This window comes from Lepidochelys kempii, chromosome 22 (genome assembly GCF_965140285.1).
Source record: "Lepidochelys kempii isolate rLepKem1 chromosome 22, rLepKem1.hap1, whole genome shotgun sequence".
In the NCBI taxonomy this organism is placed as follows: Eukaryota; Metazoa; Chordata; order Testudines; family Cheloniidae; genus Lepidochelys; species Lepidochelys kempii.
This window is the reverse complement of record NC_136401.1, coordinates 7,183,818-7,209,306: the sequence shown is the minus strand read 5'-3', so window position 1 is coordinate 7,209,306 and position 25,489 is coordinate 7,183,818. Positions and strand designations below refer to the sequence as shown.

The 25,489-nt window shown below is 46.3% G+C and overlaps 1 protein-coding gene across 1 annotated transcript; it reads left to right on the top strand.

Annotated features, from left to right (window-relative positions):
• Positions 1-589: 589 nt before the first annotated feature.
• Positions 590-25,489, top strand: STT3A (STT3 oligosaccharyltransferase complex catalytic subunit A). The gene is made up of 19 exons (XM_073320526.2): positions 590-672; positions 3,867-3,946; positions 4,437-4,562; positions 4,928-4,988; positions 6,074-6,195; positions 7,400-7,545; positions 9,015-9,105; positions 10,311-10,417; positions 12,596-12,760; positions 13,911-14,091; positions 15,110-15,265; positions 16,491-16,582; positions 17,602-17,757; positions 18,102-18,290; positions 20,785-20,901; positions 21,145-21,247; positions 22,549-22,737; positions 23,517-23,632; positions 25,222-25,489. The coding sequence occupies exons 3-19, from the start codon at positions 4,475-4,477 to the stop codon at positions 25,258-25,260; spliced, it is 2,118 nt and encodes a 705-aa protein (XP_073176627.2). The 5' UTR covers positions 590-672; positions 3,867-3,946; positions 4,437-4,474; the 3' UTR covers positions 25,261-25,489.

The window sequence follows — 25,489 nt, the reverse complement described above, 5'->3', positions numbered from 1 at the left end:
ACAGCCCCGGGGGGCGGGGGCGGGGAGTGAGGCGGGGGGGGGGGGCGGACAGCCCCGGGGGGGCGGGGAGTGAGGCCGGGGGGGGGGCGGGACAGCCCCGGGGGGGCGGGGAGTGAGGCCGGGAGCCCGCCCAGCCGAACAGCCCGCCGGGCGCAGCGGTCCCAGGCCGGCCCTGCCCACACCCGGGGCGCGGCCGGCGAGCGGCTGGATCACGTGGCTCAGGCTCGCCCCAGCCCTGGGGGGCGGAGCCGGGAGCCGTCCTCAGGCACCGCCCCCCGGCCCGCCGCCACGAGCGGGCCCCACCTCGCCACCACCACGTCCGAATCCGGTCACGTGACACCCCGCCCACCGGCCCCTTCCGGGCGTCTCTCGCCTGGACCGACACGTCACTGCTCGCGCCTCAACCAAACTGCCCCGCTCTCCAGACCCCGCCCCTCCTCTCACTTTTCCACCAGCCACAATTCAGTCCTGAAGCGCCAGTCCTGCCCACCCCCGCGCTGAGTGACAGGCCTGGCATCCAGTCAGCTCAGGCGCCGCCCGCGGCGCGCTGAGGGACAGCGGTCTGTGCCAATGGGGTGTGCCCAGGAGCGAGGGGCGGGGAGGAGGCGCGAGCCGGGGTGGGTGCGCCGAGCAGATGGCTGCTGAGGGAGCGGGGCGGAGAGCGGCGCCCAGGTGAGGGGGTGAGGGCCCGGGCCGGCCTGCGGGGCCTCCGCGCGTGCAGCGTCGGGTCGCCGGGGGCAGCGTCCGCCTTGGCGGGCGGGCTCGTTCTCACTGCCCCGGCCCCTCCCCCCCCGCCCCCCGGCCCCTGCGGCTGGGGGAGCTCCCCGCCCTCCTTGGCCCCCCAGGCCGCTCGGCTCCGGGGCCCCTGCCCGCCGGGCTCTCGCTCTGGGCGTCAGGCCAGGGGCTCCTGGGGGCAGGGCCTGTCTCTTGTGTCGGTGTGTACAGCGCCTAGCACGGGGGGGGCGGTCCCAGTCTAGGACTGGGGCCCCCGGGCGTTACGGCGACGCTGTCACGCATGACGGCGGGGTGCGGGTGCCCGCGGCAGCGGGGGCGCCGGACCTGCTGAGGGACCGGCCCCGGGGGGCAGCCGGGTGTGGGTCTAGCGCTGAACACGCCGAGGCCTGTGGCCACGTCGCTTTTGTGGCAGCGGGTCCCGTAGTCTCGGCCAGTGGGTCTCCAACTTTTTTCTTTTTTTCTGCAGACGCCTGGGAAATGGCCGAGGGTCTTAGCGGACCACTTAATAATCTTTCCGAACTCTGTTCGGAGCCTTCGCTAACCGTTGTAAAAGCCCTTTGGATAAAAGCGCTATATAAAAAAAATTAATAATAATTAACGGTTTTTTGCTCTACAAATAAAAGCACACAACTCATATTTTAATATCCGTAGTCTTACCTTTCAAATGTGATGGATGTGCCCCCTCTTCTCCTGCCACAGCAGCCCCCGAGCTGGAGCTGGGAAGGAGCAGGAGTCTCTCCCCAGCCACAGAGCTGGGGCTGGGAAGGAGGGCCATCTCTTCCCAGCAGCTGCAGCCCTGGAGCTGGGGAAAGTCGCCTCTTTCTCTGGCCACTGCAGCCTTGCACATCCCAAATTCCCCCCACCCCCTCTTCTCACCCCACTGCCCTCTCCCGCCTACCCCCTATTCCCCCCCAAGCCGCCACCTCACCTTACATGTGCGACTTCTCCAGGGTCCAGGCACCTAATCAGTGGCTCCACTAATTAGGTGGGTGGCCCCTCATTCTCTTGTGTGCGACCGCCCAGGCGTGCACCTTAGAGGGAACTATCCGCGGACCACCTGAATGGAGCTTGTGGACCACTGGCGGTCCACGGACTACAGTTTTAGAATCTCTGGTCTAAAGTCACTCTCATGAAATTTCTGTCTTCTGCACTAAGGAGCCTTTCCCTGCAGATTGACAGTTGCATAGCCTCGGTGGAAGGTAGCAATTGTGAGAGGCCATGCTCGAGGTGGGGGTACCGAGGGTCAGTCCCAGGGCGGGCTATTGGGCTAGAGACTTTGAACTGGACTGTTCATTGGTGAGAAGTGCAGAGGGTGGAGACCTGTGATGAGTGACTTATGGTGCTAAGCTGATGGGCTGCTGTGTTTTGTACCAGCTGAAGCTTTTTCGGGGCATGTGGCCTCTTTCCTCAATATGAGTTGCAATAATCAAACCCCAGAGGCCATGAATGACATTTATTATATTGATCACCACGAGGAGCTCTGTATCTGATAAGAGATGTGCAATCACCTGGCCAGTCATAGATGGCAGTGGGCACTTTTTTTACATCATGATCATTTGGGTACCCAGTGCCATGGAGGAAGTTAAAACGGACCCCAAGGTTACTGACTGCCCTGCCCTCACTAGTAGGGAGTGCTGTAGAGGAGCCAAATTCCTTGAAGGACTTTCCCTCATCCTACAAGCATCACCTTCATCTTGCCTGAGTTCAGCTTTAGGGAGCTGGTCTTCATCCAGGTGCTGATTTTGGCTGGACATTGAGAAAGCTAGGAGATAATGCTGGCACTTTCACCTGTGTTAACTCTGTAGCTCTCCCAAAGGTATCAGAGAGCTGTTGAATGATATGGGGCAGAAGATTGAGTCTTCGGGGACTGCAGAAGAGGGAACAGTTGACTGTAATGACTCTCTGTTCAGTCTGAGAGGAAGGAGGGGATATGATGTCTCGGTGGTATCCGTTCCACAGTTGTTCCATGGCCCTGAGCTCTACCCTTTTGCTTATTCCTCTTACTGAGGGCAGTTACTGTACAGGAATTGCAGGTTGCCCCATCTGGATGACAAAGCCATGGCTGGACAATGTTCCTTAGAGCCAGCTTTGCCAGTTAGTAGAGTGACCTGTGAGGCAGACTGACTTACTGTGTGTGTCACCTTCTGGAATCCAGACAATCTATAGGCAGCAACTCCAGCACCATATCCTTTGTTGCCCTGAAGTTCCTGGGGCTGCTGCCAAGCTCAGAGCTAGATTATCCGTTATCTAGAAAATCTCCAGAGCCAGTGCCAGATTCTCTTGCCCTAATGCTCCATGGGCATTTGCATTCCGTTACCTTTGAGTAGAATAATAATGATCTTTCTGTGTCCCCCGAAATTGGGAAACTATTAAAAATGTAGCATCAGTGATTCGGTCTTGACTATTATTTTTGCCAAGTTTGTAACTTTTCTGATAGGTAAAGCAGATCTGGAAGTGTTTCTGCACGTATCTTTATTTTATTTACAAATCCCAGGATTGTCAAGTCTGGTCTCCCCTGGCTTAATTGAAAGGCTCATTGGGTGTCTCAGACATATGGATATGGAGCTTTCTTTGTCCTTGAAGGGTTAGGGAGTCTAAATCAATAGCAAAGAGAACTTATTTCCCAAATGTATTTGTTAAAGAAGTGAGGTGTCAACAAAATCAAAGAGTCTGATGTATTCTGAATTAAAATCCCTTCTCTTTTTAATCAGGTTTCACTTCCCTCTTGTCTGATATCATAATCCTATTGGTTTTGTATTTATAGTGTCTTTGGGCTTGTCACGATTAGAAAAGTTTCACCGGTTGATTTTAAATTGATTGATTTAAACTGGTGCAATTTTACTACCCTATCCTGGTCCACAGTAGAAAAGTCCTGAATTTCTAGTGTAAACAAATCGGGAGGTGGGGGGAGATCCTTTCAGGCCCTCTTCATGTATCAAATGGGAGTAAAAAAGGGCACAAACTCTATGTGTACTGTTTTGTTTGGGATTTTTTTGGCCTTTGCAGGTCACTTTAAAAGTTGAAGGGAGGGTTTTAGGCCAGGGAATGCTTTTGAAGTATTACTTTTTGAAGTATTACTTATTGTTAATTGCTTATAAAACTTACATTTACATGGCACTTTACACACACAGAAACAGACACATCCTCTGCCCCAAAGAACTTGCAGTCTAAGGCAAGACAAACACAGACAAGACTGAGGACAGCTGATCAGGTGAGGGGGTTACTGGTGAAGAGGGATTGCTTGAAGAGGTGTGTTTCAAAGATGAATTTGAAGGGGAAAAGGACATCTGGCAGATGAGGGCAGGGAGAGTGTCCCAGTCTTAGGGGGAGTATAGTAGAAGATGCTGAGAGCGAAAGGAAGTGAGGAATGGCAAAGTAAGGGGAGGAGGGACTGAGATCAGAGATCTAAGTAGGGCTGGGATTAGTGAGAAGTTTGAATCAGATTCCATAAGAGACAGAAAGCCAGTGAAAGTATCCAGAGCGGGTGACACAGTCAGAATGACAGGAGGGGAGACTGCCTTTTGGGGCAGAAATGGAGTGTGTTGAGGCATGGGGACGGTCCCATTCAAGGGAATATGGATCTGTTAATTCCTTATTTAGAGAGCTTCTGAATAAACGTCCTAACAGGAATCCAAAATGCTGCTCTTGGGCTGCGGGCTGCCTTGCTCTTGGTTCATCCCTTCTGTCCTGTTCCCTTTCAGGTGTTCAGGCATCATCCATCGCAGCCTTTGATGTGAAAATGACCAAGTTAGGGTTTCTCCGCCTGTCCTATGAAAAACAGGACACGCTGCTCAAGCTTCTCATCCTGTCGATGGCAGCTGTGCTATGTAAGTCTGAGCCTTGGTAATTTAACTATGAACATCCTCAAAAGGCAACTTCCAGAATTTTGCTAGCTCAGCTCCATGTTCTGCATTTCTTAGGGTTACGGAACTCAGCTATTTTTAGAATTGCTTTTAAAAAAAACCCTTTCCATTATTTTTAATATATTGAAAATAACATCTCTCCACCCCAACTCCCTCAAGGGGTCAGTTCGAGCCAGTCCTGGATATCAGGCCAAACGCACCTTCTCCGATGACCCCACCACTTTTCACAGGTTTTAAGCTTTCATCGAACAGAGACATTGAGCTAAATCAAGTTTCCCTTGCTGTGTGAATGCTGTGCGTTGATTCTCCCTTCTGCCTATGTTTTGCAGCTTTCTCCACTAGACTCTTCTCTGTGTTAAGATTTGAAAGTGTCATCCATGAATTTGACCCGTAAGTATCATTCTTGTGGGCTCTGGTTAGTCTTTTTCCTTGTGAGAATGCAGAAATGGTGCTGTGTTTGTCAGGGTCACATTACCCTTCTGCAATGTCATGTGCGAGGGTGCTGAGCAAATTGCTCTGCGTTAAAGATGGGGGATTGAAAACGTACCCTTCATCACAGACCTTTAGGTTGCCCTCCCCCAAAAGCTGGCACTCCCCTGTTGCCAGTGATTCTTGCTGGAGTGTGGAGCTGGCTTAGATGGAGTTAACTTGAACAGGTTCCCTGGTAGCTTTGGTATAAGTATGTTGCTGCCAGGGCGTGCCCTCTGGACCTGGTGGGGATGAATGCAGGACCCCCAAAAAGTAAGAGTACAATAAAGTACGCTTAGGTAGCAAAGCTCTGAGTGCCCCTTGCAGGTTTGAGCTCATATTGGGTTAATCTACTAGAATTTGGACCTTTGTGGTCACCTTTGAAACCAGTAGGAAGTAGCGCAGAGGTGGAGACGGACAGGGCACCTTCACTACAGAGGTTCAGGATGGTTTAGCGAAGCTGGAGTAAAGTAGTGAACAGTTTTGTGACATGCTTGCTGGGAGGATGGGGGATCGAATTGGCTCTGCAAGTGATCTCTTCTGGCCCTGCTTTTACTGAGGCTGTCCCAGTAAAAACACAATGCAACTATCTTGCAAAATGTTAGGCAGCCTAGATATGCAGAGGTCTGAGCTGCATTCTTTCTCTCTTCAGAAAATATACTGCCAACTGGGGTAGCTTTGTATTCTGTATCGTTAGTCATAAACGTCTACAGCTGGAGAGAGGTCCAGCTGATCACATTGCTACCTGCTAAAACTCAGAATGCATAGTGAAGAAATGGCCAGAGCTCCTTGTATCTAATACTTGGTGTGTTTGCACATGGATCTCCTAAGGATTTTATTTCAAGACTGTGTACTGCTCAGCACTTGGGCTGGCACTCACGTGTCATAAATAGTGGCACTTCCTCGTGCATTGATTAGTTAAAGGCTGAGATTGGAACCTGAGGAGCGGTAAACAGCGTTTCCCGTGTCCACACTGCAGACACACTCAACATCTCGTGCTATTGCAGGTATTTTAACTACCGCACGACCCGCTTCCTGGCAGAGGAGGGCTTCTATAAATTCCACAACTGGTTTGACGACAGAGCCTGGTACCCCCTGGGGAGGATCATTGGTGGAACCATTTATCCAGGTAAAGCCAGGGTGTTTCTTTTGCACTAAACCTCACTTTAAAGTACAAGAAGTTCAGATGGTGCAGATTCCAAGCCCTTATCTTGGTTCAAGAGACTTATCCCTTCATCTTGTCTCTCCTGTTCCCTAGCTCCGATATTTTTGTGGCCGGGCAATCAAACTTGATTTTCCTCTCTCACTTTACATCAGCGTCATGAAACATTAGAATTGTTCTTATCAGTTGCGTAGCTGAAATGGTACCTAAGAAATAATTTTGGATAAACAAATTGACTAGTAATGTGGCAGCCCACTGGGCTAGCATCTGACAGTGGTAGTTCAGATAGTCCTTGCTAGGATTTAAGGATTATTCATCTAAGACAGTGTGAGCGGCACATGGGTGTGTGTCGTCCCCCGTCCCCCCCCCGGTTCGAGTTTTGGACAGTAGCTGGCTGGCGTGAACTATACTGTTGATTCTGCTTGCACCATGGTACCTGATTGACAGAGAGGTGGAATTCTCGGAGTTCACACATGTTGCGTCCCATGAAGTGAGCCGTAGCTCATGAAAGCTTATGCTCAAATAAATGGGTTAGTTTCTAAGGTGCCACCAGTCCCCCTGTTCTTTTTACACATGATCTGGGCATTCATAATTCTAATACAGCCCTTGAGATAACAGACTTCACTTAAATGTAGTCCAGTTTTGTCCTGCAGGGTTGCACTTTGTTGCAGATTCTCCAAAGATAGAACATAGTTCAAAGCTGCTGTCTGGTTTACTCAAGGCCAACTGTGGGAGGAAGTCTGCACTTTATCCCATGTTCAGAGCCCAGTTAAGACAGATGCCAGATGTCTTTAAAAGGGTCTGGAGTATTTTGATGGCTGTCCCTTTAAATCTGACCAGCATTCTCTTGGATCAGAGGCACTGGCCAGACATCCCTGTTTTATATCCTCTCCCCACCAAGCCTCTAATTTAGGAAGGTTTGGGGGTCCCTGAGACCTTCAGATAATAGTGTTAAGGGCAATATAAGTACCTAGATGGTCATAATTTACATTAAGAATTAGTGTAAATGCTTTAATCTGACTGTGTCCTTTAAATTCTCTTTACAGCAGCTAAATTATCCCTTTCTTAACTTAAAACAGCATCTCAGTTGCCTTCTGTGCTAAATGAAGTATAGCTCATGTATTGCTGGTGAATCAATGACCCCTTGCTAACAAGATTCTCTGTCACTCAGGTTTGATGATCACATCAGCAGCGATTTACCATGTTCTGCACTTCTTCCACATTACCATTGACATCCGAAATGTTTGTGTATTCCTGGCTCCCCTCTTCTCTTCCTTCACCACCATAGTAACTTATCACCTCACCAAAGAACTCAAGGTAAAGAGTGATAAAGAGTAGATCTGTGCATAGCTTCTGAGTTTTGTAGCTTTCTGTAGAGGGCATGAGATTTGCTGTCTGGTGTACCTATATGACAGAGCAGAAGCACTGAGAATTGTGGGGGGCGTGAGATTATGGTCCTTAATACTTCTGTTACACTGTTGTCTATTGATTATTTGCTGTTTGAGAGCCAGATTCATCAGGTAGTTCAGTTTATTCATCTGGCCTTGAAAAATCCCCCAAACTATTTGGGAGGCCTGTATATTCTTGACTGGGTTTTTTATTGACTCCTACCCAATGGGATCTTTTCCGTGCTCTATTTCATTTTGCACTGACCTCTGAGTGCTTGGCGCTGACTGGCTTTGATGGGAGGCCAGCAGGTTAGCAACCATGCTGGGGTCTTACAGACTAGGAAAAAATAGCAGCTCTCCCCTTCAGTCATGTTTAGGTCCTGTGTCTCACACATGGCTCTGTGAGTGCTACAAATCCCACAATGCCTGGGGGTTTGTAAATGGCAATAGTTGGCCTAGGATTCCAGCTTGAGTCCTGTTTCCTTGCTCCTTGTCATGTTAAATGTGGTAGGGAGAATGGGAGTAGGAGGGGCTGGGGCTTAAATGTATTGCCTCAGCTTGACCCAAAGGCAGCTCTGAGAGTTGCTTCAGGATCTCTACTTGTTTGAGGCATCTGGGCCACAGTTTATTTTGTGCCCTTTAAAATTCTCTGCTGCCTGGAGATGCCTTTTGAATGACCTGCAAGGCTTGTAATTGCACAGGAATGTGTGTCCAGAGCCTCCGCCGTGTCACGTTCATCTGCACGAGCAACGCAGTTTGGTCCCAAGTGCCTGGGCTTTATTTTCCCACCAGAGCTGCTTTGCACAGCGATAGTGCAAAGTCATTCATGTTTGCTTAGTTCTGCCCACTGGCTTTTAAAAAGATGTTTGAGCTGGAGAGGGTGACCTTGGGCTACTGCCCAAAGATCCTTCCGCATTCAGTCTCATATGTTCGTGTTCCCCATGAAACTGGGAGTTTCAGCCTTACTGTCAGCATTTTGTAGCCATAATGAAGGTAGTTTCAGGATTCTGTTTAGATACAGCTCTGTGAGTTCCTTCCTTCTGCCAGCTTTCTGTCAGGGTGGTACATGCAGTAATCAGGTTTGACTCTCTGGTCTGTGTTTCAGTCTCTGTATTGATCCCCCTCTAGCAGACAAGAGCCCCTCTTATGGGCCCCAAAGGGGATCCTCCTCCAGCTCTCCTCAGCTGAAGGCAGGCTCTGATACAGGTCTCAGAGGGAGTGGGGTATGGCAAATCTTCTCTAGGGCCCCTTGGGCTGGGAGAATTGATTATTTTACCAAGTCACTAAGCAGGAACTGTGCCTTGGGTTAGTTTGCTTTTGCCAGCCATGCTTGTTTGTAAATCTCTCTTTAAAGACTGAAGTTGAATCTCTTTCCCTCTGACCATATGTGGTTCCCAGGATGCAGGGGCAGGTCTCCTAGCTGCTGCCATGATTGCCGTGGTGCCTGGTTACATCTCTCGTTCTGTGGCTGGCTCCTATGACAATGAAGGTGAGATCGGTGGGACTCCAAAATGGGGTTATGTAGAGACAGAAGGTAACCCCTAAAGAACCACTACGTGCTGAAAACTGACTGTAAAAATAGCATTGTGTGATTCCTCCTGTATTCGCTCCCAGAGACACACAGCCGGGTCATTCCTAAGCAATAATGATCCACCAGACAAAATCTTCACTGCATTGAGATGTGGCTTTTCTCCTGCCCATCCAGCATGTTTTGCCTGTCCAGTTGAGGCAGCTGACCTCTCAGGACAGAAAGCATCTTTTCTCTTTTGTACAGAAATGAGCATGCTAATCATACTCTAATAGGAATATCGTCAGTTTCATGTCACCAAGCGATTCTACCAGCTCCATAAACTCTACTACGCTTGCCATGTTTCTTCTTCCCCTTACCTCGCTGCCAGTAACAACAATTCTGCAGCTGAAATGGAGACAAGTTCGCTCTTGGTACCTAAAACAGAACAGAATCCAGCTTGCTCTTCTGTAGCTGTGTTGGTACTGCTGGGGCTACCAAGAAGCAACTTGTCAGCAAAGTTAGCAGATGTGACTTGGAGGGGCACCAGAAGCAAATTTGTAGAGTCAGAAGGAACCATGTTTACCTTTTTTAAACCTTGAATTGTGCTTTAAATTGTAATTTAATTTACATATACATTCACATACGGGGTAGATGTTTCTTCCAGGGGCCCAAGGCAACATAGACAGTGACGTGTTAAGTTGTCCGTGTAACAGACAGTAATTTTGTAGGCCTCTGCTCCTTGCGATAATCTAGGTAGGCACTGCCACTGCACGTGTGGTTCCCAAACCAGTGGGGGGTTTTTCAGGAGCTGGACAGTGTGTGCTGTGCCCTAGTCCCATGGCTGAACTTTGAGGGAAGGACATTTTGACATAGGGCAGTAACTTTCATAGGAGATCACATTGCCAGTGATGCAATGGCTATTACTACTGTGAGGAAATTTTGTCTCCTTGGACAACATGGTGGACCTAGGGTCAGGTTTACCAAGGTTTTTAGGTGCCTAAAGATGCAGATGTTGTCTAGTGAGATTTACAAAAGCGCCTAAGTAAGTTAGGCACCTAATCCCCATTGAATTAAAGGGCTTGTCCTTTTTGCCATGGTGAGGTTGTCCTGGGCCCTTCAGGGCAGATATTTGTTTTTGTGTCCATAGTTTTTCCAGGCTGATTTCTGTACATTATTTTGCTCAGGTATTGCAATATTCTGTATGTTGCTAACTTACTACATGTGGATCAAAGCAGTGAAGACTGGCTCCATCTACTGGGCAGCCATGTGTGCCCTTGCCTACTTCTACATGGTAAGTGTCTGTTTCTGTTCATAATGTTTAGGAATCTCCAACAAGCCAGTGACCACTTCAGCTGTGGGGGTTGACCAGAAGTAACCAAAATACAGCCTGGGTGTCAAATGTGTCCTGCAGCTGTTTGTCTCTGTTTCAGCATTCAATCTTCCATCCTGTGTTCCTTGATGATTCCTATATGTAGGGTGTATCCTCCCTGCGGCACACCTGGGTATTGAAGTTGCGGGTGACTATATTTTGTATCATTTTATGCCAGTTACATGTGTCTGCCTAGTTCCTACCAGGTTGCTGATGGGGCCAGTGGTTGGGAGCCCTTGGATTGACTCCCTGCTGATTGAGCTTTATTATCCATTGACCCTTTTTATTATAGAGGGTGATGTAGCAGAGTCCAGGTATCAAAGGCCTTGTCCTCATTAGGAGAAAAGGTGGTTTTTTTTAACACATTAGTGATCAAAGTAAAGCCTAGGGTTTCCATATACAGACTGACATGTTAAAACTACAACTTGCCTTGCCTACATTAGGATTTTAACATGTTTTGGCCTTCACCTCTTTTCCTAGTGTAGACATGGTCAAAGCAAATAGTAAGCAGAGCTGCCTAGCATGCTGTCTGGTGTTCGAGGACTCCAGAGCAGCCCAGCAGAGATGCTCTGTTAGCAACTCCAGTGTAAAGAAAATTTATCTGAGGCGTAAAAAAACTAGAATTTGATTTCAAAGCCAGAAGGACATGTTTCCCCCCTCCTGTGGAACATTCATCCTGATATGTTGAAATGAAGTGAGGGGCAAAGCTTTCACTCCTCCTGTTTCCTGTGTAGTGGGTTTCATTTTGTCCAGTGATCTAAGCTGCCTAGATGCTGTCATTAAGACCCAGTGGTCTCTGTATATTCTCAGATGCTATTTTCTTTTGCTTTTTCTTTATTTGGCTTTTTTGAGTGGAGCAAGTAGGGTCAATGCTCCGTTCAGCTTTTATGAATACTGTATCAGATTAACTGCTAATGATTCCCAGTGTTACATGCCATATTGTTTGTGCATAGTAGTAGCATTGGCGAGTCTGGGTAAGCGTCACATAAGACTATATTCATAATACAGCAGATAATGCAAGATCTGAGATGAGCCATTCTGAAATTCTTCCATGTGGCTACAAAGATAATTCTCTTTCTTTGGGTGCATTTTCCTGTCAGGTCAGTGCTGGAGAGCTCATCTAAACTAGCAGAGAAAAGGCAGATTTTTAAAGAAGAGTCACTTACTTAAAAGGAAAGATGTTTGGAATTGGGGCAGCACCATGACTTTTACATGTTCTCTTCCCTCTAGTGGGATGTACTAAATGTACAAACAACAGTAACATTTGCCCAAGTCTGCTGAGAGAAACAGTGAACTAAGTGTTAGAAAAGCCAAAGAGGGACGTTAACTCTGCATTGTTTGAAGCCATCACAAGAAGGCTGCTATATACGGACAGTGTTAATTCTGAAGAACGTTTTGAATTGGTAACTGTTTAAAAACGACTGGAGTGTGATCAAGAGTCCCACGTATGTGGCATTGGCTACTGTGAGAAATTCCAGTTTTCACATGGGTGTTGATGGGAATTTGTTTCCTTTTAAAGGGAATTTTGAAAGTATTAGTTTGCTTAAGAATCAGACTATTCCTGAGTGAAAATGGTCCTGTTTTTGAGCAAAAGCCCATGATACTTTGTGGGTATCTTGTAAAATTGGACCAGTTGTCCTATGTGGCCTACATGGCAGATGAGGGTAGCTGTAGTCTGTCTTACACAACCTATGAGCATACCATGCATTTCTGTGAAGTTGGCAAGCATGGGCCTGTATTGGATAGAGTTTGGATGCCCTGTAGTGAAAGATGCACAGCTCAGCTTAGCTTGTCTTCCTTAATATATTTTACTTAAATATTGATGGTATTTGATCTGCTGCATGTTTGTTGCTTCCCTGGCATATTCACTGAGTGCGCAGTCTTTCGTCCACTTTGCAGTTACTCTCCCAGTCACGTTAGCCATGATTTGTATAAAAGGGAGAATGGCTTTTCAGCATTGTAGGATTCTGGGCCCAGTTGTCTCCCTGTCAAAAGGAGTAAGGGAATGGGAGATGGCCTGTAGAATATTAACCTCTTTTCCATCCCCACAGTGCAACTGACTCTGAGCATAGAATTGTTTTTTTTTCTTTTCTTACCCAGGTCTCCTCGTGGGGTGGCTACGTATTTCTGATTAACCTGATCCCCCTGCATGTCCTTGTGCTGATGCTGACAGGACGCTTCTCCCACAGGATCTATGTAGCCTACTGCACCGTGTACTGCTTAGGAACCATCTTGTCTATGCAGATTTCCTTTGTTGGCTTCCAGGTAAGGGAATTAAATGAAGCAGTGAGATGGAGTATGGTCTAGCAGTTAGAGAAGGGGAACTGTAGGTTGATGTTTGAGTTCTGTTCCTGGCTCTGCCACTAACTTATTGAGTGACCTTAGGGGAGATGCTTCACCTCTCTGTCCCTCAGTTCATATGTAACAGAGGGATGATATGACTGAATTTCCTCCCAGAAGTGTGCAGGGCTTCATGAACTTCGGTAATGCTCTTTGCACTGTTCGTCAGAGGGCTGCAGACTGTTATCAGTGCTAGCAAATATCCTGACCTGCTGTGTTCTGGATATTTTAAGTTATTATAAAACCCATTATTATAAAATAGCTGTAAGTTCCAAATCACTTGGGTTTGCCTGTTCTTAAAACCACTTGGTCTTCACGGACTTACTCAATGCCATTGTGATTAAGGTCATTGTTTCTTATTATGGCTTTTCTAGTCCCAGTGCTAATTATGGAAGGCCGGGTTGTCCATTGAGGGATGGGTTCTACTTCCAGCTTTGCCATACTGACTTTTCTGGGGCCTTGGGCAAGTCACTTAACCTCGCTGTGCCTCTGTTTCCAGCTCCGTGAAATGGGGAGAAAGCTGCTTCACAGCCTTTGTCAAATGTTACATGTTTACAACTTAGCCTGGGCGTGGTTGTAAGGCTGGGTGACTTCTACAGCAGTAGGCTGGTACTAGATTATTCACTGCGTCTTTGTTGTTACCTTTTTATTAAAATACCCCTATTTTCTCGTAAACGAATGAGCCAGCTGAAACCATCTTGAGCTGCAGTTATGTGGTCTTTCTGAGCTCCTGCTTAGATACTCAGGAGACTTAATCTGAGCTACTACCATATGCTAAATGTTACGGTATCAGTTCAGGTCAGCATCTTTGTCTTAACAAGTTCTCAGGGAGAGAGTATGTGGAAAAAGGGATTGGTATGATCAGGGCTCTCATTGTGGCTCCTGGATTTAATTTTCTTTCTGGCTTCCTAAGAGCTTTAATTTGTGTGAGAAAATGACTCTTCCTGGCCGAGTGGTGCACTCTCTGCCCAGAGGGGAAGGCTTCATGTGACTCAGTGAGAATGCTGCTGGAAAGCAGATTGAAATATCTGCTGTCGTTCTCCTTCGCATCTGATCCCGCTCTTTCTCCTCACAGCCTGTCCTGTCATCTGAGCACATGGCTGCCTTGGGGGTCTTTGGCCTGTGTCAGATCCATGCCTTTGTGGATTACCTGCGCAGCAAGCTGAACCCCCAGCAATTTGAAATTCTCTTCAGAAGTGTGATCTCCCTGGTTGGATTTGTTCTTCTCACTATAGGAGCTGTGCTGATGCTGACAGGTAGATTGAGATATGTGACAAAAGCTGTGATCGTGTTGGTGATGGAACACATGAATTTTCTGCTTCACTTTCCTGCTATTGCTTTGAAAAGTGGCATAATGGTTAATTTTAATTCTTTCCTTCAATGAAATAGGAAAGAGCCCTTATCTTGGCTGAGAAGTTGTACTAGCTCTTGTACCAAAATCTGCATGCAAAGTGTAGCTCTACGCTGATAAGTAGAAATAGCTCCTTCTTCCTCAAACCTGATCCCCTGTGTGTGTGTCCAGAGTCATAATCTTCTTATTTCAGCGTAGCAGCCGTGTTAGTCTGTATTCGCAAAAAGAAAAGGAGGACTTGTGGCACCTTAGAGACTAACCCATTTATTTGAGCATAAGCTTTTGTGAGCTACAGCTCACTTCGTCGGATGCATTTAGTGGAAAAAAAATGCATCCGACGAAGTGAGCTGTAGCTCACGAAAGCTTATGCTCAAATAAATTGGTTAGTCTAAGGTGCCACAAGTACTCATAATCTTCTTATGTTATTCACTAAAAGCATGTTTTTAGTATTTTTGTTAGCCCAACAGAGCCAGCACAACTCTGGGAGCTGGAGCTGGGGTATATTCTGGTTCATGCTTCATCTTCAGAACAGTTAACTAATCTCCAGCAGCAGAATCTGTATAGAAGTGTCAGAAAGGACTCTTGGATCCCATACTGAGTTTGCTGAGCTAGAGGTTACACAACTGCTGCTTGACTTGGAATCTGAACAGATTTGACCTGGAGTCAAGGAGAGACTATTACAAATGGCACTGTGGAGCTCCATGCTGAGAGTGCCTTTCAGAGGAGAGCTGCACTTTACAGCTATTTTAAAACCTAGTAATTCTGAGGAGTAATAAATTCAGTATATTAATAGTGTTGCATGTGATCAATATTTGTGAGATACAATTACAGCTCTACATATTCGTCCTCTGTAAAAGAACTTTCTGGTGTAAACTGACCTGTGACTCCAGTACATAAATGTGGATTTCTCTCCTCACTGCCAGGGAAAATCTCTCCTTGGACTGGCCGTTTCTACTCTCTGCTGGATCCTTCCTATGCAAAGAATAACATTCCCATCATTGCTTCAGTCTCTGAGCACCAGCCCACCACTTGGTCCTCCTATTACTTTGACCTGCAGCTTCTTGTTTTCATGTTCCCAGGTGAGTTCAGTGCACTTGTTTATGGAATGTGCTCACACCAATCCGATTCCGATGAAGAAAAAAATTGCTGCAGAAATTCTAATGACAGGCCCCTGCCCACACCAAGTGGGCAAAGCCCTAGAGTGGAGGAGCTTTATACCAAAAGCCAAAACCCTTGTCCAACAGAAGATCAGTGGGAAATTGCATTGCAATGTACAGCTGGTTAGGCCTACATTTTAGGGCCACTTAAAAGCTTCAGCTAGTGCACCATGGAGCTGCCCCCGGCTTAGCATTGTCAGCCATGCGTTTCATACTACATTCACTCTGAAACCTGCACTTTTACTTCTGGATGCAGTCCAGAGTGTTGACCTTATGGCATGGCCTGTGTGGCTTGGGTCCCAACTGCCATGAAAGAGCATTATATAGCAGAGAGAACATTGGAATGGGAGTTAGGACTTCTGGGTTCTGTTGCTTTCTTTGCTACAGTGTGATCCTGAGCAAGTCATTCCATTCTCTGTAAAATGGGATGATAATGCTTAAACTGCCTTGTAAAATACTTTCAGATCTATGGATGGAAAGCTATAAACACAATAGGTGCTGGATATTATTACCACTGGAGAGACAGCCTATCCCTGCCATGAACTGTTGTCACTGCTGAGATTACCCCATGGCCTTCTGCCCTCAGTCTTTAGATCTGAGCATTTGGGGTTAATTGGTGCTAATATTTTGAATTACACCCAGATATGAATAAGAAGCAAGTGCAGTCTGCAGAGCATTGGTTGGTTAGTGAGGGTACTACAGCCTTGTATGCTTTGTACACAAAAACCCACTAAATCAGCTGAATCATTCGTTGCTGTGCCAATAAAATGTCCTGCTCATTGTCTTAATGCTGTAGCACACCACATACTTATGGGTCCCTTGTTATGCACAGTAAGCCCAGCATTTGCTCTGTCTTCTAACCCTCAACCCCATGTTGACAGGCTAATTCATCACAAGACAGCCTTACAATACCTGACCAGCACTGCCCCATCCCTGGTGTTAATGCATTGTAACCTTGCATTCTCCTTGGACAGCCTAATGCTGCATGTAACTGATTTCATTGTTGGCAACAGGTGATGCATTCTAAAATCAGGTGATTCATAACATTCTGTTTTGGTCCTGCATTGTTTAATACAATGCGTTTTAACTCTTGGCCTGGAAGGAAATTGTCAAGCTGGCTGCTGACCTGTCTCTCCCTCTCTTACAGTTGGTCTGTATTACTGTTTCAGTAATCTGTCGGACGCCCGCATTTTTATCATCATGTACGGCGTAACCAGCATGTATTTCTCTGCAGTCATGGTGAGAGCTGCCACGTGCTGAGGATTGAATGTGCGAAGTCACGGGATTGACCATCCTGGGGATGGAAAAATGGGTAGAAAGAGGAAATGAGTAAAGTGGAGAACTAGGATGGCTCCTAGTCCGTCTGTTACTGACTCACTAGTGGCCTTAGAGTAATTTCTCCTCCCTATGTCTGAACTTTTTCAATTGTCAAACAGAGCTAATGTTACCCACAGAGTTAGTTAAAACAGTCATGACATTTTTCTGTTTTTCAATCACACATGGTTGTGAGGTTTTGTTAGGGAATGCGCCCTTGCGAGATTTTTGAAGCGGCAATGAAATATCATTAGTCTCTCTCTTGCCATCGCCGTGGGTGAGTAGATTTTTGGGAGGGATTAGTGAATGTTCTTTCTAGTTTTTCACAGCTGAGTTGTAAAGCCCATCAAGCTTCTAGGTGGTAGGCTCTGGATTTCATTATTAAAGCTGAGTGGCTGATGGTGAGCTAGTAGTTCAGGATTTTGGTTTAGCACATTGTGCCCCAGGTGAGAGTTGACCTCTGTGCATGGAAGCATCCGTTAATTCTTGGTTACGGTACAACAGTATTAGAGGTTGTAGAAGTGATGTTAAATTAAGATCCCTCCTGCACATGGCTGGTGGCCATCCCTGAGAAATTCAAAGACCCCATGGCACTAGGCATGTTGCCTTGCATTCCCCTTGGACAGCCTAATGCTGCATGTAACTGATTTCATTGTTGGCATTAGGTGATGCATTCTAAAATCAGGTGATTCATAACATTCTGTTTTGGTCCTGAATGCCAGTGTGTTCAACATAATGATGGTCCACTGGAAAACAGTCTTATGTCCCAGGCTGGGATGGTTATTGCGAAGTACAGTATGGCTGTTTGCCTGTACAGTCACTGCATCCGTGGGGAGGAGCTATATACACCCACTGTCTGTATTTCATTTCTGTGCTCATTGTGCATTTTGCTAGGAGCTCATCATTCTGTGGCCAGGTACTAAATGTCCTGTTGTCTTCAACAGGTGCGTCTCATGCTGGTTCTGGCCCCAGTTATGTGCATTCTATCTGGCATTGGGGTTTCTCAGGTGCTCTCCACTTACATGAAGAACCTGGATATCAGCCGACCAGACAAGAAAACCAAAAAGCAACAGGACTCTACCTACCCTATTAAAAACGAAGTGGGTTTTCATGCATGATTATAATCCAGGTTTCAAGGGGAAGCCATGTGGGCACTGATCTGGGGGAAGTGCTCCAAATCTCTATGGGGGAATGTGATTAAAGGAGGTGGGGGAAGGAGATTGCGGGGTGCGGGGAAGTGACATGGGGATGTTCTCTAGCCCTCCTTTTGAGTAGCTCAGAGAGGATCAGTGGTAGAGTCTCTTTTCTGAGCATAGAGTAGACCAATCGTCGCTTGTGATCCCTGCACTTTGGTTGAGCACAGCTCTGTGATATGAGGTTGAGCTCTCTTTCAAAATGAGTGAACCTTCTGACATGCTTTTGATACTGTCTGTTGCTTCCCTAGGTTGCCAGTGGCATGATCCTGGTCATGGCTTTCTTCTTGATCACCTACACTTTTCATTCGACTTGGGTAACCAGTGAGGCCTACTCCTCCCCCTCCATAGTGCTATCTGCTCGTGGGGGGGATGGCAGTAGGATCATCTTCGATGACTTCAGAGAGGCGTATTACTGGCTGCGTCACAATACGCCAGAGGTAAACTGCCACAGGGTCTCTGCACAAACAAAGTGATCCTAGGGCTTGGTTTCAGGTGGAGCAGGGAGACTTGAATCCTGACAGCTTACAGGGCTGTTGCACCTTCTGTCGCTGGGGAGACAATGGCAACAATTTGGACTTAAATGCCAGAATATTTGGCTAAATTAGATTTATTCCGAGTAAGAGGAGGAGGCACTGATCAGGTTTTTATTTAAATGTGCTAAATCAAAACTGAAACAGAATTAAATCTGTTTCTGACGAGCAGGGTTTTATGTTTATTTTCTCTACTGCTGTACCTATCCACGGTGCACAACTGGGAGTCTGGACTCCTGGGTTCTAATTCCCCATGGTGTGTGACGGTGGGAGGTCACTTATCCGATATGTGCCTCAACTATTCCATCTGTAAAATGGAGATAATAGTTGCATAGCTCCCTTCTAGGAGAGTGAAGAGGCCTAACTAATTAATTACTGTTTGTAAAGGGCTCTGATAGCCTGGTATGAAAGGTACTACTTGAGTGAATATTATTACACTGAGTAAGCATGGGGTTACATTTGTAACCCATCCCTAGGTCCCAAGCTTCCTGGCAGGGGCCACAAGGCCCTATTTGCAAGATACTAATATTCAGCATGATGGCATCACACGGTAATGGAAAACTGGAAAAGTAAGTTAGCTGCTTTTAGTGTGTCTGTACAGGAAGGGCCCTGATAAATTGCCCTTCATCACTTGCAGAATGACTTGCTTTTACACTGTTAATTTCTTGGGGAAGTGAAGGTTCTTTGCCATACTGTCTGTTGCACGTCAGCTGGTTTGTTTTCTGTAGAGCTGCATGTGGCACATGGATCTACTGTTCATAGTGCTGGGCCGCTGGCCTAGACTTGTGGGAAGCAAACAGTTTTGACACATTTGTTTCATTTGTGGGAGGTTATGAAAGTGTAGGTTAGGTGTTGCTCTAACTTTACCATTATGTCCCTTTGGACTGGCACTGGGGAGTACAGCTCACCTCTGCAGAGGGATTGCCTATGAGGATGAACCTCAGACTTCCGAACACATTGGGAATGGAGGTTTTTCGTAACTCTGAAATGTTTGTATCTCAGAACAAAACATTACGGTTGTTCTTTCAAAAGTTTACAACAGAGCATTGACTTAATGCAGCTTTGAAACTTTACTGTGCAGAAGAAAAATGCTGCATTTAACCATCTTAATGTAAATGAAACAAGCACAGAAACCGTTTCCTTACCTTGTCAACTCTTCTTTTTGTTTAAACTTTCCCTTTATATTTTTAGTAGTTTAACACAGTACTGTACTATATTTGCTTCCCCCCCCCCCCGCTGCCTGATTGCATATTTTTGCTTCCACCTGTGGTGTGTGGTTGACCGGTCAGTTCATAATTCTGGTGTTGTTAACTCCAAGATGGTACTGTGTGTCTCTGACTTGGCCTCCGAGACCCAGTGTGTCACTTTAAATTTAAAACTGTCCGGTGCAGTGAGTAGTTCTGTCACACACAACATAGGTTTGGAAATTATCTCAGTCCCTGGGTCTCTGGAGCAATTGGTTGTATTGCAAGACTATCAGTCTCCAGAAGCTAGCATATTAGTGACTCGCTATACAACTAACGTATGGAGCAGTTCCTGTGTTGGGCCTATCTAGCCATGAAAATCAACCGTTTTAGAAGGTTGCAGTGTAAGGCAGTTTGATCCTACCTATGTAGACTAGAACAAACTGCATCACAACTCCACATTCTAGCATTATAGTCTGGGTCATTGCACAACTGTAACACAATCTAAAGGGGTTGTAATACACCTTAATTCAGTCTGTGAGCAAGAATGCTGTCCACTGACATGGTCAGTTTGGCTGTGTAAATAGGTCTTTGGCCTCAGATTTCAGACTCAAAGAAAGGGATAAAATGGTGAGGTGAGGGTTCCTCTGGATACAGCCTGAGCTAGAGGTGACCTGTATGTTGAAATGGTTGCGGGGAATATTGGCAGGCACAGCATCTTTGAGCCCCTTCTCCATTTTAACAAAGCCTTTCTTGGCAGCTTTCAAGGAATTCCCTGTTGCAGTCTTGCTCTCTGTGTATTTTGTAGCTGGGAAATGAGATCGCAGATAGTTCTTTTCCAGATGTCTTTATTTGCAGAGATGGCCCAGTTTGCTGCAGAGCTTAGCTGTTTGAGCAAGCTTTTAATGCTCTTGCGCGCCCCGCCCCGCCTGCTTTGTCTCTGAACCTTTGGCATACATGGCTCTATGGCTGCCCAACTTTTTTCCATCACAGACTAGTTCAACTTCAATGAACACTGTAGTGTCCTATAATAATGTTTATTCCTAAGCAACCCTAGAGCCAAAGGACTTTGGGAACCTGATGCAAATGTTTAAGCTTCTCAGAGCAAATCACTCAGGCCTGCGACTTAAGTGTGTTGTAGTGGGAATAGGACAGCGCCCTTTCTGAATTTTGGTTGAAAGCAGGTGACTAATTGGTTCTTTCGTATTTGAATGCAGGATGCAAAGGTCATGTCCTGGTGGGACTATGGGTATCAGATAACAGCCATGGCGAATCGGACGATTCTTGTAGACAACAACACCTGGAATAACACACACATCTCCCGAGTTGGTCAGGTAGGTGCAGTGACTCCTTGAACGCAGGACCTCTCTTCTTAGTGTACCAGGAAAAACCTCCCATGGATGAAGATGAATTCTTCTTGGGTGCTGCACTGAATGGAGGTTCTAGCTCTCATTTGAGTGACCCGTGCTCTTATTTATTGATGGAGACGATTCCATGATGCAGCTTGTACTCCCGTGTGATGGGGTTACTGTGGATTTCATGGCTATGGCTTGACTCTGGCTTTGTTTTTCTCCAAGGCAATGGCATCCACTGAAGAGAAGGCCTATGAGATTATGAGGGAGCTGGATGTCAGTTATGTGCTGGTAATATTTGGAGGCCTCACTGGATATTCCTCAGATGGTAACATATGTCACTCTAAAACCCTTTTCTTACAGCTCTGCAGTGCAAACTCCTGCATGCTAACTCATCCCTCTAGCCCAGTTGCCCACACTCCCTTCTTGCATGAATAACCCTGATTTCTGTGCTGTGATGCTCTCATCTCCTGCCTGCACAATGCACAGTAGCAGGTTGTGCATTCAGCTGCTGCACCAAGTGACCACTGAAGAGCTGGCTGGAGCTACACTGCACAAGCAGCAGGGGAAGGAAAGACCTAGCCCATGGTTACTCTTAAATTGGGCGGGTTTGTTATTGGTGTGGGGTTTTTTTAATCTAATGTAAATTAATCCCAACACACAGACTAGAATGGACAGGTAGGCTGGAGGTTCTGTTAGACTTCGGGGATGGATAATCAGTGTAGGGATGAGCAGGTGCGTGGCAAGGCCAGAATGATTCATGTCGCTGCTCCATCTTGCTGGTGAATGCCTGGATTTGTTTGTACGATACTGTTTGATCAAAGGGTGTCTAGGGGGCTTGCTAATTGAATTGGATGGCATCTTCTGAGCCTTCAGGCTGGGTATTAGAGAAACACAAAACCAATTCTCTGCCAGGAACAAGAACAATCCTGCAATTCAATTGCAGGTACCCTCTGGAACGTACAATAGCTTGTTATGCAGTAATTTTGCAAAGTATGTAAGCTCCTGTGAGCTTCCTTACCGAGGCAGTGGCTAAGTGCCTTATGATTACTGATGTTTGAGGGAAGGTTGCAGTTTGGGTAGCAGGTGGAGTATATGTTCTGTGTTCCTGGGCAAAGTCACTTACATTCTCTGCCTTCCTTTCCCTGTCAGTAAACTGGAGACAATTCCCTACCTCCTGGTGGGTATTGAGGGTTCATGAATTCATGTTTCCACTTGAGAAGAATGTAGATGGGGCACCTTTTACCTATTTGCTCACTGAGCTCCTAGCTTGTGCGATTCGGGGAGACTACAGAGTTCAAAGCAGCTTCATCTACCTTGTTTCTTCACTCAGAGCCACATATACAGTTTCAGCCTGAAGTGAGGCTCTCCAGGAGGTCCAGCTGCTACTGACGTTTCTGAATATAGGGACTGAGGGCACCTGCCTTTCAGCCTTGTGCCTCCAGATGGGCAGTTGTCTCAATAACCACATGCCCTGTGTGTGCTCCTTCACATGGGTCACCTAACTGGTGGAGGCCTGAAGTCTGAAAGTTGACCCCGCTGAGTGCCATTCTTAGCTGCTTAGACTGTTTGCTTGAAGTACGTGTGATGTGTAAAAACACTTTGACCTCTCTTTCCTACCTCTGTTAGATATAAACAAGTTTCTGTGGATGGTGCGAATTGGTGGAAGCACAGACACCGGGAAGCACATAAAGGAGCACGATTACTACACGCCGACAGGAGAGTTCCGTGTGGATAGGGAAGGTTCCCCTGTGTTGCTCAACTGCCTTATGTATAAGATGTGCTACTACCGCTTCGGGCAGGTCTACACAGAAGCCAGTATGTAGTAATGGTCCTTGTATTGGTATTGCAGAAGAGTATCAGGAATACTGTCTAGGCATTAGAGCAGGGAACATGGGTACCCAGATCCTGAGGTTCTGTTCCCAACTCTGATGCTAACTTGCTGTGTGAACTTGAGCAAGTCCCTTCCTTTTTCTGTCTCTACTCTGTAAATGGAGAGGATGTTGCCCTACCTCCTGGGGGTGGGGAAGGAGGGCTTCTATTGGCAGGACTGTCATTCCAGCACCACACACCAGTGCAAAGTTTTGTTCTGGAATATAAAGTGCATTGCCAGGCTCTGGGCTTTCTTTGAAGGCATTGGCAGCTCTGAGCCTGCTGTGCTGATGTTGGCGCATGACTGCCTTTCATGAGAACATCTTGATACCTGACACCCAAAAGTTAAGGATGCATTTGGAAAGGAATACAGCTGAAAGGAATACAAAAAATAACACCTCCCACTTACCTTGTTTCCCTGCTCTGGCTTGCCCCGAGGAGGCTTGTACTGCAGCCCTTCAGAACATAAAGAGATGAAAATCTGACTTTATATAGGGGGCACAGACTGTGTTAGAACTCACAGGAGGCTGTACGTTCAGAATTGAGTCATCTGGGGAAAGAGAAGAGCCTGGCCAGCTCCATGTTTTGAATGCATTGTCTGCCCACCGGGTTTTGAGAGGCCTTGGGAAAGGGTTTTCATTTGGGTTGGAAGGACCTGTATTATTTTTGGCAGAAATGTGGACTCTGAAGCTGTTGGTCATTTTCCCCACTCCCATTCTTTCTAGAGCGTCCCCCAGGTTATGACAGAGTGAGAAACGCTGAGATTGGAAACAAAGACTTTGAACTCGATGTGCTGGAGGAGGCATATACCACAGAGCACTGGCTAGTTCGAATATACAAAGTAAGCAGGCAGTGGGTGCTATCGTCTCTCTACAGAGGAGCGGGGGGAAATTGTGAACAGTCTGGGTATCTGGGGTTTGCCTGTGCTGGGATATGACAGCCTTTTTGGAAGTGAGACTTTGGGAATTTTTTTCTTTTAAACAAAGGATGGAGTCCAGCTTTCTAGGCAAGTTTAGGCTACTGATATGGGCTACAAGTCCTGGGAAGCTGCCAGGAATGCCGTAATAACTGGACTGCTAAATTTACAAAGGAGTCAAGCTTTAAACCAGGTCTGATGCTGCTTTTCCTTCAGGGCTCTTTGTTTCTTTAGTTGGCATTTTCTATATTGTTGTACCGGAAATGCCCCATTTTGATTAGGATTCTTGAACATTCCTTGCATGCCCAAACAAGTGTCAGAGGATGTATTTTGTTAGCTATGCTGCAGGGGAATTGGGAAGCGTAGGCCACCAGATGGCTGTGAAGGTGATCCTCCATAGATTAGATCACAGATCTTATTTCTGCTATACTAAAGTAAACAAATAATGAATGCAGACTGTGCCACAGGTCTTCAGTTCCCCTGTACTGATGCCATTTGTTTGGTCTTTATATGCGATCACATCATACCTTCTCTGAAACAGCTAATACCGTTTTTGCCTTTCCATTAAATACTCAAAGGCAGCATGGGTCCAGTGAGCAGGGCACAAGACTAGGAGTAAGTAGAAATAGGTTTTAGTCCCACTTCTGCCACAGATTTGCTCTGTGACCTTGAACAAGTCTGTTCACCTCTCTGCATCTATTTCTCCATCTGTAAAATGGGGTTGATGATGATAGTTAGTCCATCAATAGCTATTAGCCAAGATGGTCAGGGATGCAACCCCATGCTCTGGGTGTCCCTAAACTTCCAGCTACCAGGAAATGGGACTGGACAACAGGGGATGGGATCACTCTGAAGCATTTGACATCGGCCACTGGCAGAAGACTGGATACTGGGCTAGATGGACCATTGGTCTGATCTAGAGTGGTCTTTCTTAGGATCTTATCTTAGTTACCAAGTGCTGTCAAAATCCACATATGGCTCCCATCACCATGGTACCTAAGCACTATAGAAGTACAAAGTGGTATTCTGTTACTGTGTTTGAAAGTGGATTATATCTGGATAGTAATGTGCAGCCAGCAGTCTAAAGAATTTGGGCTGAACATTTTGTTAAACTTTAAACACTGAAATTTAAAATTATCCTGTGGCTACTACAGCTAAGAATTGGAACCGATGGAGCATGTGTGTGGAATATAACGTTACAGACAAGTGAAATGATCCTAGATGTTTCTCCCCTCACTTAGTTGGATAGCTTGTGAAAAGGTAGAGAAACTGTATAAGTGAAATGACTTGCCCTTTTGGTGTTTAGAAGTGCATGAGCTACAGACAGCAAAGTACTTGTGAACAGGAGTAAAAAGAATGTAACTTTGAATGTTGAGTTGCCAATACAAAGTGGACAAGTCAGTACGAATAATTTATGATTTCTCCTAAACATGTGCTGGAGTCAGTACGCAGTAGAGTAGTTCCCTGTGTTAATGGAACTATGGAAAGCTGCAAAGATTATTTGTGTCTTGCAGGTAAAGGACTTGGATAATCGTGGATTGTCAAGAACATAAATTTGCCTTCAGCTTTAACGCAAACTGCACTGACCGAGCCTTTGCCTGTGAAGCAGAATTTTTTTATACAGTTTGTAAGTGCAGAAAGGAGTTGGATTTAACTGCCCGTGAAGTCCCATCCTCATGCGTTCAGTCTGTATTTGATGGAATGATTTTTTATAAATATGAACCGGTTACCAAATCAGAAATAATGGCTTTACGGTGGGTTGATTAAAGGGGGAACGAAAAA